The 12,377-nt window shown below is 37.3% G+C and overlaps 1 protein-coding gene across 1 annotated transcript; it reads left to right on the top strand.

Moving 5' to 3' along the window:
* Nucleotides 1-858: 858 nt before the first annotated feature.
* On the top strand, nt 859-2,360 carry LOC131627621 (uncharacterized). The gene is made up of 4 exons (XM_058898461.1): nt 859-1,095; nt 1,174-1,344; nt 1,426-2,179; nt 2,314-2,360. Exons 1-4 carry the CDS (start codon nt 859-861, stop codon nt 2,358-2,360), a joined length of 1,209 nt encoding a protein of 402 aa, XP_058754444.1.
* Nucleotides 2,361-12,377: the final 10,017 nt, after the last annotated feature.

Genomic DNA, 12,377 nt, shown 5'->3' with positions numbered 1-12,377 from the left:
TGACATTAGACGTGGGTGTAACTCATCGAGGGTGTGTTCTATAACCTAGTCGAGGCATTAACGCGCTTCTTGATTCCTCGTATAAGGATACGGGTTTTGCATACTTGTTTGTGTTAGATTTGTGTGTTTGTATGTGATGAGTCCAATGGTGGATAAGTCATTTGGTTGCTCCGTACTTGTACCGGATGTGAGGATTACCCGAATCCATGGCGGATTCGTTTGTTTTGCATGTACCCTTTAGATCCGAGTGGACTAATAGGATAGGCGGGCTCACTGAGATTTAGTAATCTCATCCCATTCCAATTCTATCTTTTTCAGGTGGCTCAAGGCAAGATCGTGGCAAAGGCAAGGCGGATTAGCCCTTTGGCGTTGATGCTAGATATTATCTTTTGTTCGCATTTTATGCTCTTGTAGTACTTTATTGGATATTGTACTATTTTGGATGTATTATCATTTTGGCCATGATACATTCGGCTCTTGTACCTCGTGCTTGTGATGTTTTTATTACTATCTTTCCGCTGCGACATTATGTAATTATTGTCTTTATGAACCATATATAATACTTTATGCATATTATTCTAGACAAATATGTGTAGGGTGTTACAGTTGGTATCAGAGCTGGTCGATTCTCGGCTTTGCTAAAGACACATCATAATGCAGCACAATTCTGCCTCATATGTGTATAGCCGGCATGATTCTGTGTGTCTTACCTATGGCATTGAGCCTGATCAACTTAATTCCGTGTGTAGGACAGACAGGGAGATGGCTGAGCAGCGCAGAGGTCCCGGAAGGCCAAGAACTAGGAATGTGGAATCCGAGCAAGCAGCTGGGAATGCAGGCGTACCTTGGCAGCAGATAATGCAACAGATGCAACAGCAGAATCAGATGATGATGCAGATGATGCAGGGTATGCAGGGACAACAACCTCCTGCTCCGGTTCCTGTTCCCCAAGCTCCAGCAGGGCCAGATTTTCGTGCTTTCTTCAGAATGGATCCCCCAGAGTTTGCAGGTGGCTTAGACCCAGTAATAGCTCATGACTGGTTGGCTAGTATGGAGAGGATATTCCAGGCAATCCAGTGTAACGAAGAAGAGAAGGTGATCTTCGCTACTCAGAAGATGAAAGGACCAGCTCTTAGGTGGTGGAATACTGCGTCTACCTATTTCACTACCCAGGAGATCCCTAAGGACTGGCATCATTTCAAGGCGGCATTTCTAGAGAAGTATTTCCCTAACAGTGTTCGGACCCAAAGAGAAAGAGAATTCCAGAATTTCAAGCAAGGCAATTTGTCTGTTTCCGAGTATGCTGAAAAGTTTGAAGATATGGCTGATTACTCACGACAGGCTGTTTATGCTCCTGACGAGCTATGGAAGATTGATCAATTCTTGATGGGTTTGAGGGCCGATATTGCTCATAGTGTGTCCCAGAGGGAGTTCACCACGTATGCTGAATGTTTGAGGCAGTGCTACGTTGCCGAAAACAGCTTGAAGAGAGTTCAAGAAGAAAGGAATCAAAACAGGGTTAACTTTAGAGACCAAGGAAGATCTACTCAGCACCTAAAGCCCCGTAACTCTCCATCAAAGAAGAAGCAAGGCTATGGTGACCAATCCAATCGACACCCTTATTGTGACAAGTGTAAAAGAAGACACCCTGGGGATTGCAAGCTCACTTCAGTGACTTGTTATGAGTGTGGCGAGCAAGGTCACACATCTACGTATTGTCCCAAGAAGAAGAAAACTCAGGAGAAGACCACAGGTCGCGTCTATACCTTGGATGCAAGAAAGGCCAAAGGGAACAACAATCTCATCGCAGGTACTTGTTATGTAAACAATCAACCCTTGTGTGTGTTAGTTGATTGCGGAGCTACGCATTCTTTTATCTCTACCGAGTGTGCTTACCGACTTGGTTTGGAGGTTACTCCCTTACCCGACCCTATGGTCATTTCTTCAACCACGGACGATACAGTGGAAGCTCGACTGATTTGTAAGGATTGTTCAGTATCTTTTAATGGTCGTGACTTTCCGATTGATCTAATTTGCTTACCTCTTAAGAGACTCGATGTCATTCTTGGAATGGATTGGTTGTCTCCTAATTCGGTGTATATTGGTTGCAAGGAAAAAGCCATATTCATTCCTGCTAAAGAAACATCCTCCGACGATGCCATTACCAAGTTGATTGAAGGTACGATCAGCGCGGTCAATTATCTCTTTTCACAAGAAAGATCTTTTCTTTTGATTCTTTCCGAAGAACCCTCCGTGAGGGTGGTATTGTCGGAAATACCTGTAGTGTGCGAATATCCTGATGTCTTTCCTGAGGATATCACTTCTCTTCCTCCGGAAAGGGAAGCGGAATTCTCAATTGATCTTATTCCTGGCACTGCCCCAGTTTCTATCACTCCATATCGGATGTCTCCTATTGAACTCAGAGAACTGAAGAGCCAGCTGGAAGAACTTCTAGCTAAGCATTTTATTCGGCCCAGTGTTTCTCCATGGGGGGCTCCTGTTCTATTGGTGAAAAAGAAGGATGGGAGTATGCGTTTGTGCATCGACTATCGTCAGCTGAATAAGGTCACTATAAAGAACAAATACCCCTTACCGCGGATTGATGACCTCCTGGATCAGTTGAAAGGAGCCAGTGTGTTCTCGAAGATTGATCTCAGGTCAGGATATCATCAGATTCGGGTTAAGAGCTCAGATATACCTAAGACTGCATTCAGGACTCGGTATGGTCATTACGAGTTTTTAGTTATGCCTTTTGGTGTGACTAATGCTCCGGCGGTTTTCATGGATTATATGAATCGAATTTTTCAACCGTACCTGGATCAGTTTGTAGTGATCTTCATTGATGACATCTTAGTGTACTCACGTTCTCCGGAAGAACACGTCGAGCATTTGCGGATTGTGTTGTCTACTCTTCGAGAGAAGCAATTGTATGCCAAGTTCAGTAAGTGTGAGTTTTGGTTATCCGAAGTAAGTTTCCTTGGTCACGTCATCTCAGGAGGAGGCGTGGCAGTGGATCCTTCTAAAGTAGAAGCGGTGGTGAATTGGGATCGACCGAAGAGTGTGACAGAAGTCAGAAGTTTCCTAGGTTTGGCAGGTTATTACCGGAGGTTTATCATGGGATTCGCTAAATTAGCATTACCAATGACAAGACTTACCCGGAAGGAGGTTGCATTTGAGTGGGACTCCGAATGTGAGGAGAGTTTCCAGAAACTTAAGAAGAAGTTGACCACTGCACCTGTACTAGTGATTCCAGACCCAGACCGATCTTACGAAGTGTTCTGTGATGCTTCTAAGAAAGGTTTAGGCGGAGTATTGATGCAAGACGGTAAAGTCGTGGCTTATGCGTCTCGACAATTGAAATCTCATGAAGAGAATTACCCTACTCATGACCTTGAGCTTGCGGCAATAGTCTTTGCACTCAAGGTATGGCGTCACTACTTGTATGGAGTTCACTTTGAGATGTTCAGTGATCATAAGAGCTTGAAGTACCTCTTCGATCAGAAGGAGTTGAACATGCGGCAAAGAAGATGGATGGAATATCTTAAAGATTTCGACTTTGAACTGAGATACCATCCAGGGAAGGCTAATAAGGTAGCGGATGCCTTAAGCAGGAAGGAATTTCGGGTTGCAGAGTTGATGATGTTAGAACATGGATTATTAGAGAAGTTTCGGAACCTCAACCTCCAGTTCGATTGGACACCCAATGGTGTACTAATTAGTAACTTGAGTATTCAGAACGAACTGAGAGAGAGGATTCGGGTGACTCAAGGATGTGACGAGCAATTGCAAGCAAGTGAGTGTATGCCCGACTTTAATAGAGCACCTGATGGACTTCTTTTATTTAAGGGAAGAATGTATATACCGGATGATGATGAACTGAAACGCTTAATTCTCGATGAGGCGCACAAGAGTAGATATTCTATTCATCCTGGATCGACAAAAATGTATCAAGATTTGAAGAAAGACTTTTGGTGGCCAGGAATGAAGAAGGAGATTGCAGAGTATGTGGCACGGTGTCCTATCTGCCAACAGGTTAAGATTGAACATCAGCGACCAGGCGGGATGTTACAACCATTAGAGATACCGGTGTGGAAGTGGGATTCTATCTCTATGGACTTCATTGTGGGACTACCTCGTGCTCGAGGCGGATATGACTCCATATGGGTAATAGTGGATAGATTGACTAAGTCTGCTCACTTTTTGCCTGTAAAGACGACCCACAAGGTGATACATCTCGCGAAACTTTTCATAGCAGAGATTGTGCGGTTACACGGTGTACCATCCAGTATAGTGTCTGATCGAGATCCAAAGTTCACTTCGAGATTCTGGAAGGCGTTCCATAAGGAAATGGGGACTAGACTGGATATGAGTACTTCCAACCATCCTCAAACTGACGGGCAAACAGAAAGAACCATTCAGACGGTAGAAGATATGTTAAGAGCTTGTATTCTGGAAGAAGGTGGGAGTTGGAAGGATCAGTTACCCTTGGTAGAGTTCGCATATAATAACAGTTACCATGCCAGCTTAGGTATGGCTCCCTATGAGGCTCTATATGGGAGAAAGTGTCGATCTCCTGTGTGTTGGGCTGAAGTGGGAGAAAAGAGTATTCTTGGACCGGAGATTATACAAGAGACTACTGAGAAGGTCAAAGTGATTCAAGATAACCTTAAGAGAGCTCAAGACCGACAGAAAAGTTATGCGGACAAGCGAAGGAGGCCTTTGGAATTCGATGTTGGGGACCATGTGTATTTGAAGGTCACCCCGAGATTGAGGTTGGGAGGACCGTTCAGAACGCGTAAGCTTAGTCCGAGATATGTGGGACCCTATCAGATTTTGAGTCGGGTAGGCGAAGTGGCGTATCAGTTAGCATTGCCACCTTCGTTATCCGGTCTGCATGATGTGTTCCATGTGTCTCAACTCCGAAGGTTCGTGCCTGACGTTTTTCACCCTATCCTCCCAGATTCTGTTGAAGTAGAGCCAGATCTCTCCTATGATCCTCAACCTTGCGGTATTTTGGAGCATGCTAGCAAGTCCCTAAGAAACAAAGAGATACCTCTCGTGAAAGTATTGTGGGACGAAGCGCGTCCTGAGGAAGCTACGTGGGAGCTTGAGTCAGAAATGCGTGAATCCTATCCTCATTTGTTCTGGTAAGTTTTCGAATTCGAGGACGAATTCTAATTAAGGGGGGGAGAATGTAATACCCTATTTAATTCTTTTTAGAAAAATAGTAATGATGTTGGTTGAGATAGAACTAGATGGCAAAATGGGCATTATGATTTAGTTGGAGGGCAATTGTGACATTTTGCTCACCATAAGTTCTAAGGCTTGTTTGGTCCCTCATTTTGTTCCAAAACAGATTTTTGTGGGAAGAAGTTTGGAAGCGTGAAATAGAAGAGGAAGAGAAGAGAAGGAAGCCACTCCAAGAACTTCAACCCTTGCATGTTCGAGAATCTGTCCCAAAGCTCCGAATTTCGTCCAAATCTCCCTTGCCCCAGCTCCACTTCGTTCATCTAAGGTGAGTCCATAGATAGAAAAATGGGGTTTGACTCATTTGGGAACTTTTGGGGTTTAAGGGTTTTGGAGAAATTAGGCTTAGATCCTTGCTAATAACGTGTTTTGATGTTGTTGATTGCTTGTTTATACTGTATGTTGGCTGGATATACCCCTAATTTGTGCATGCAGGTGAAATCAAGGGGGTTAAAGTACCCCAGGACAGAACTGATGAGTTCTGCATTTTTTTCTGTTTCTGCTATGAGCCGCTAAGCGGGCTAAGACCGCTAAGCGGTACTGGGCATTTTTCCAGAAATTCGCGGTTCCGCTGAGCGGGCCCAGTCTTCCCGCTAAGCGGAGGATGCTGTTGTGAGAAAAAAATAAATATCGCGAGCCCGCTAAGCGGACGTGAGGCCGCTAAGCGGGAAAACAATTGTGGTTCGCCACTGGAAAGCCCGCTTACGGGCCGCTAAGCGGCCAGTGCTGGGCAGAACTTTATTTTTCCTTCCCCTGAGGGCAGTTTCTGATTCTAATCGTAATCGGACCCCTCCTTAATTATTAGTACGCATATGTACGTCTGATGAGTAGTATTTTGTAGCACCTTTTTACCTTGTTTCCGTTTGGCTACTCATGAATGGATATTATACGTAACGTAGATACGCTACCCAACAATTTTGTTTATTCATTTGAGATTAGACATGAATATTATGATGATAAGATGATACAATGTGTGTGGTGTCCGATGTTTCGGTTAAACATTCGGATTGAATTGCTTTGTGTGACTTTACGCTTGTTATGCGTGTGTATGCATGAATCGAAGCGGGCCAGGGGCTAGGTTGATTTTATGACTCGGGCCTTGTGATCAATGAGTCGTCCCGGGCTTTGTGATCAATGGGACAGCCCCGATCGTGCGATCTTGGGCTCACACCTGAGCTACCGTTGCAGTGTGCTTGTGAGGGTCTGGAGGCTTTCCCACTTGGTGTTAACACACTTGCGTGCTCGGTATGGTGGGGTTATGTAACCACGTAGGTTAACACATAATCGGTAACTCACCTCTAGTGGGGTCAAGTAGACTACACACTAGGCTTTCGCCCGATGGGCTCACGTGTTAAGATGGCGTGTTGTACTTGATGTCAACACACGTGCGTAAAGGTGGCTGTTGGGACAATGACGCCCTTTCGGCTGAGGTCATCTCGCGGCCAATTAGGCTTGTGCGAACCCATTCAACCATTCTTGCAGTGTGCTTGTACAAGTCTCTTGACATTAGACGTGGGTGTAACTCATCGAGGGTGTGTTCTATAACCTAGTCGAGGCATTAACGCGCTTCTTGATTCCTCGTATAAGGATACGGGTTTTGCATACTTGTTTGTGTTAGATTTGTGTGTTTGTATGTGATGAGTCCAATGGTGGATAAGTCATTTGGTTGCTCCGTACTTGTACCGGATGTGAGGATTACCCGAATCCACGGCGGATTCGTTTGTTTTGCATGTACCCTTTAGATCCGAGTGGACTAATAGGATAGGCGGGCTCACTGAGATTTAGTAATCTCATCCCATTCCAATTCTATCTTTTTCAGGTGGCTCAAGGCAAGATCGTGGCACAGGCAAGGCGGATTAGCCCTTTGGCGTTGATGCTAGATATTATCTTTTGTTCGCATTTTATGCTCTTGTAGTACTTTATTGGATATTGTACTATTTTGGATGTATTATCATTTTGGCCATGATACATTCGGCTCTTGTACCTCGTGCTTGTGATGTTTTTATTACTATCTTTCCGCTGCGACATTATGTAATTATTGTCTTTATGAACCATATATAATACTTTATGCATATTATTCTAGACAAATATGTGTAGGGTGTTACATAAGTGGTTTATTGAGACATTTATTTTGCACATCAATAAGACAACGGTCAAATATTGTCTTTATTTTGTAAAAAAAAACAATACTTTTGTTTCGTTTTATTATAATAAATATAAATATTATGATTATAAATTTAGAGTCATAATTTTAATTTATATTACAATTTTACTACTTTTATAAATATCATTTTATGTTTTAAAACAGTTTTTTAAATTTGCATTATGAATTGACATTTTTACTTGATTATGATAATTATAATATTAAAAGACAGTTATTTACACGCGAGAAATATTGGATTTTTTTTAATTCCAAAAAAAACTTATCATCAAAGAATTTACATAATAGGTATTTTAGTAATTAAATTGGACTATAATTGGCGATTAGATGTAGCTTATTAAGATATTTAATTTGCACATAAATAAGATAATGGTCCAATATTATCTTTATTTTGTAAAAACTAATATTTTTTGTACTTTTTTTATTATTATAAATATAAATATTATGATTATCAGTATAGAGTCACTAATTTTAATTTATGTTACAATTTTACTACTTTAATAAATATAGTTTTATGTTTTAAAACAAATTGTTTTTAAATTTCAATTATGAATTGACATTTTTACATGATTATGGTAATTATTGTATTAAAAGAGTGTTATTTATACCCGTTAAACTATTGGATATTTTTTAATTCCAAATAAAAAACTTATCATCATACAAATTACATAATATAAATAATAATAAAATTTATGATTTCATATTGAAAAACAAATATCATTTAATATTTATAGAGGAAATAAATGAATGAATTAATTAATTAATTTGAACAACTTCAACATTAAATGAATAAATATAGACCATTAGAATTATAAAAGTGAATGGATAAATTTAGTGTGATAGGAAAGATATATATTTAAATTAATCATTTATCAAGTATATGAAGTAGAGTATTAAAATTTCAAATTTTTGCATACTACCGACCAAATAAATTGTCCTTCAAGAAAAGCCATAATTACACAATAAAAATAACAAATATACAACTTATTAAATTGCCCATCCATTTGACTAAAATACACTTTTGAAAATATTTTTATTTTTTTTCTTTTCAAAAATGAACTCAAAATAAGGCAAATATTAAAAAAGGTTAAATTAATTTATTTCTTTTATTTAAAGTATATTCTTTACCTACTAATAATCAGTTAAATAGTATATATAAGGAAGAGTGTGAGTCCTAAATCTCACAAGAAAAATAGTAAAAGGGGAACTTTTTTAAAATGGCCTCAGTGTTATTCAATCGATCTTATTTTTGCTTGATTTTGTTCATTTCTATGATGTTGCTTTCAGGTAGTAAATAAAAGTTTGTTTTTTCTCTCTAGTTGTATACTTGATATTCAATCTATATACTCCGATATACTTAAGAACACAAGATCTATAATGAAGTTTGTTTGGTTGTAGGTTTATCAAGGGGTGAGTACAGCCTTATGGATATCAAATGTATGGAAGGTCAATGTGCATCTGATGGAAATGCAATACAAATTGTATTAAAAGCGGATTTAAGAAAGGTGGTACCTGCAGAGTAATTTATCCTAGTTCTTATAAATGTTGTTGTACTATAGGATGATAAATTTTGCCATTTAAAAAAAATGGAAAAAGGCATACCCTATTTGTGTTTTGAATTATGGTTTGGTCATAGTCATATAATAATGTATGTATAATAATGTCCGAGACACATATAATAAAAATGAAGGGATGTGATTAGATATCAAATTTATTAGTAAAAGGTATAATAATGTATTTTCTCCTATATGTTTACTAATAACTTTATTATTATTATTATTATTATTATTATTAAAATCAATAGTACGATGACAGGTATTTTGATATTGAAATTGGATTATAATTGGCTAATATAAGTGGTTTATTGAGACATTTATTTTGCACATCAATAAGACAACGGTCAAATATTGTCTTTATTTTGTAAAAAAAAACAATACTTTTGTTTCGTTTTATTATAATAAATATAAATATTATGATTATTAATTTAGAGTCATAATTTTAATTTATATTACAATTTTACTACTTTTATAAATATCATTTTATGTTTTAAAACAGTTTTTTAAATTGGCATTAAGAATTGACATTTTTACTTGATTATGATAATTATAATATTAAAAGACAGTTACTTACACGCGAGAAATATTGGATTTTTTTTAATTCCAAAAAAAAACTTATCATCAAAGAATTTACATAATAGGTATTTTAGTAATTAAATTGGACTATAATTGGCGATTAGATGTAGCTTATTAAGATATTTAATTTGCACATAAATAAGATAATGGTCCAATATTATCTTTATTTTGTAAAAACTAATATTTTTTGTACTTTTTTTATTATTATAAATATAAATATTATGATTATCAGTATAGAGTCACTAATTTTAATTTATGTTACAATTTTACTACTTTAATAAATATAGTTTTATGTTTTAAAACAAATTGTTTTTAAATTTCAATTATGAATTGACATTTTTACATGATTATGGTAATTATTGTATTGAAAGAGTGTTATTTATACCCGTTAAACTATTGGATATTTTTTAATTCCAAATAAAAAACTTATCATCATACAAATTACATAATATAAATAATAATAAAATTTATGATTTCATATTGAAAAACAAATATCATTTAATATTTATAGAGGAAATAAATGAATGAATTAATTAATTAATTTGAACAACTTCAACATTAAATGAATAAATATAGACCATTAGAATTATAAAAGTGAATGGATAAATTTAGTGTGATAGGAAAGATATATATTTAAATTAATCATTTATCAAGTATATGAAGTAGAGTATTAAAATTTCAAATTTTTGCATACTACCGACCAAATAAATTGTCCTTCAAGAAAAGCCATAATTACACAATAAAAATAACAAATATACAACTTATTAAATTGCCCATCCATTTGACTAAAATACACTTTTGAAAATATTTTTATTTTTTTTCTTTTCAAAAATGAACTCAAAATAAGGCAAATATTAAAAAAGATTAAATTAATTTATTTCTTTTATTTAAAGTATATTCTTTACCTACTAATAATCAGTTAAATAGTATATATAAGGAAGAGTGTGAGTCCTAAATCTCACAAGAAAAATAGTAAAAGGGGAACTTTTTTAAAATGGCCTCAGTGTTATTCAATCGATCTTATTTTTGCTTGATTTTGTTCATTTCTATGATGTTGCTTTCAGGTAGTAAATAAAAGTTTGTTTTTTCTCTCTAGTTGTATACTTGATATTCAATCTACATACTCCGATATACTTAAGAACACAAGATCTATAATGAAGTTTGTTTGGTTGTAGGTTTATCAAGGGGTGAGTACAGCCTTATGGATATCAAATGTATGGAAGGTCAATGTGCATCTGATGGAAATGCAATACAAATTGTATTAAAAGCGGATTTAAGAAAGGTGGTACCTGCAGAGTAATTTATCCTAGTTCTTATAAATGTTGTTGTACTATAGGATGATAAATTTTGCCATTTAAAAAAAATGGAAAAAGGCATACCCTATTTGTGTTTTGAATTATGGTTTGGTCATAGTCATATAATAATGTATGTATAATAATGTCCGAGACACATATAATAAAAATGAAGGGATGTGATTAGATATCAAATTTATTAGTAAAAGGTATAATAATGTATTTTCTCCTATATGTTTACTAATAACTTTATTATTATTATTATTATTAAAATCAATAGTACGATGACAGGTATTTTGATATTGAAATTGGATTATAATTGGCTAATATAAGTTGTAATACCCTATTTAATTCTTTTTAGAAAAATAGTAATGATGTTGGTTGAGATAGAACTAGATGGCAAAATGGGCATTATGATTTAGTTGGAGGGCAATTGTGACATTTTGCTCACCATAAGTTCTAAGGCTTGTTTGGTCCCTCATTTTGTTCCAAAACAGATTTTTGTGGGAAGAAGTTTGGAAGCGTGAAATAGAAGAGGAAGAGAAGAGAAGGAAGCCACTCCAAGAACTTCAACCCTTGCATGTTCGAGAATCTGTCCCAAAGCTCCGAATTTCGTCCAAATCTCCCTTGCCCCAGCTCCACTTCGTTCATCTAAGGTGAGTCCATAGATAGAAAAATGGGGTTTGACTCATTTGGGAACTTTTGGGGTTTAAGGGTTTTGGAGAAATTAGGCTTAGATCCTTGCTAATAACGTGTTTTGATGTTGTTGATTGCTTGTTTATACTGTATGTTGGCTGGATATACCCCTAATTTGTGCATGCAGGTGAAATCAAGGGGGTTAAAGTACCCCAGGACAGAACTGATGAGTTCTGCATTTTTTTCTGTTTCTGCTATGAGCCGCTAAGCGGGCTAAGACCGCTAAGCGGTACTGGGCATTTTTCCAGAAATTCGCGGTTCCGCTGAGCGGGCCCAGTCTTCCCGCTAAGCGGAGGATGCTGTTGTGAGAAAAAAATAAATATCGCGAGCCCGCTAAGCGGACGTGAGGCCGCTAAGCGGGAAAACAATTGTGGTTCGCCACTGGAAAGCCCGCTTACGGGCCGCTAAGCGGCCAGTGCTGGGCAGAACTTTATTTTTCCTTCCCCTGAGGGCAGTTTCTGATTCTAATCGTAATCGGACCCCTCCTTAATTATTAGTACGCATATGTACGTCTGATGAGTAGTATTTTGTAGCACCTTTTTACCTTGTTTCCGTTTGGCTACTCATGAATGGATATTATACGTAACGTAGATACGCTACCCAACAATTTTGTTTATTCATTTGAGATTAGACATGAATATTATGATGATAAGATGATACAATGTGTGTGGTGTCCGATGTTTCGGTTAAACATTCGGATTGAATTGCTTTGTGTGACTTTACGCTTGTTATGCGTGTGTATGCATGAATCGAAGCGGGCCAGGGGCTAGGTTGATTTTATGACTCGGGCCTTGTGATCAATGAGTCGTCCCGGGCTTTGTGATCAATGGGACAGCCCCGATCGTGCGA

This window comes from Vicia villosa, unplaced genomic scaffold, assembly GCF_029867415.1.
Source record: "Vicia villosa cultivar HV-30 ecotype Madison, WI unplaced genomic scaffold, Vvil1.0 ctg.000374F_1_1, whole genome shotgun sequence".
Lineage (NCBI taxonomy): Eukaryota > Viridiplantae > Streptophyta > Magnoliopsida > Fabales > Fabaceae > Vicia > Vicia villosa.
This window is presented reverse-complemented; position numbering and strand designations above follow the sequence as displayed.

Coding starts and splice junctions, on each gene's coding strand:
- LOC131627621 (XM_058898461.1), top strand. CDS start 859: ATGCAACAGATGCAACAGCAGAATCAGATGATGATGCAGATGATGCAG. Junction 1,345..1,425: donor CTGATTACTCACGACAGGCT/GTTTATGCTCCT, acceptor AGTGTGTCCCAG/AGGGAGTTCACCACGTATGC. Junction 2,180..2,313: donor CATTACCAAGTTGATTGAAG/GTACGATCAGCG, acceptor GTCTTTCCTGAG/GATATCACTTCTCTTCCTCC.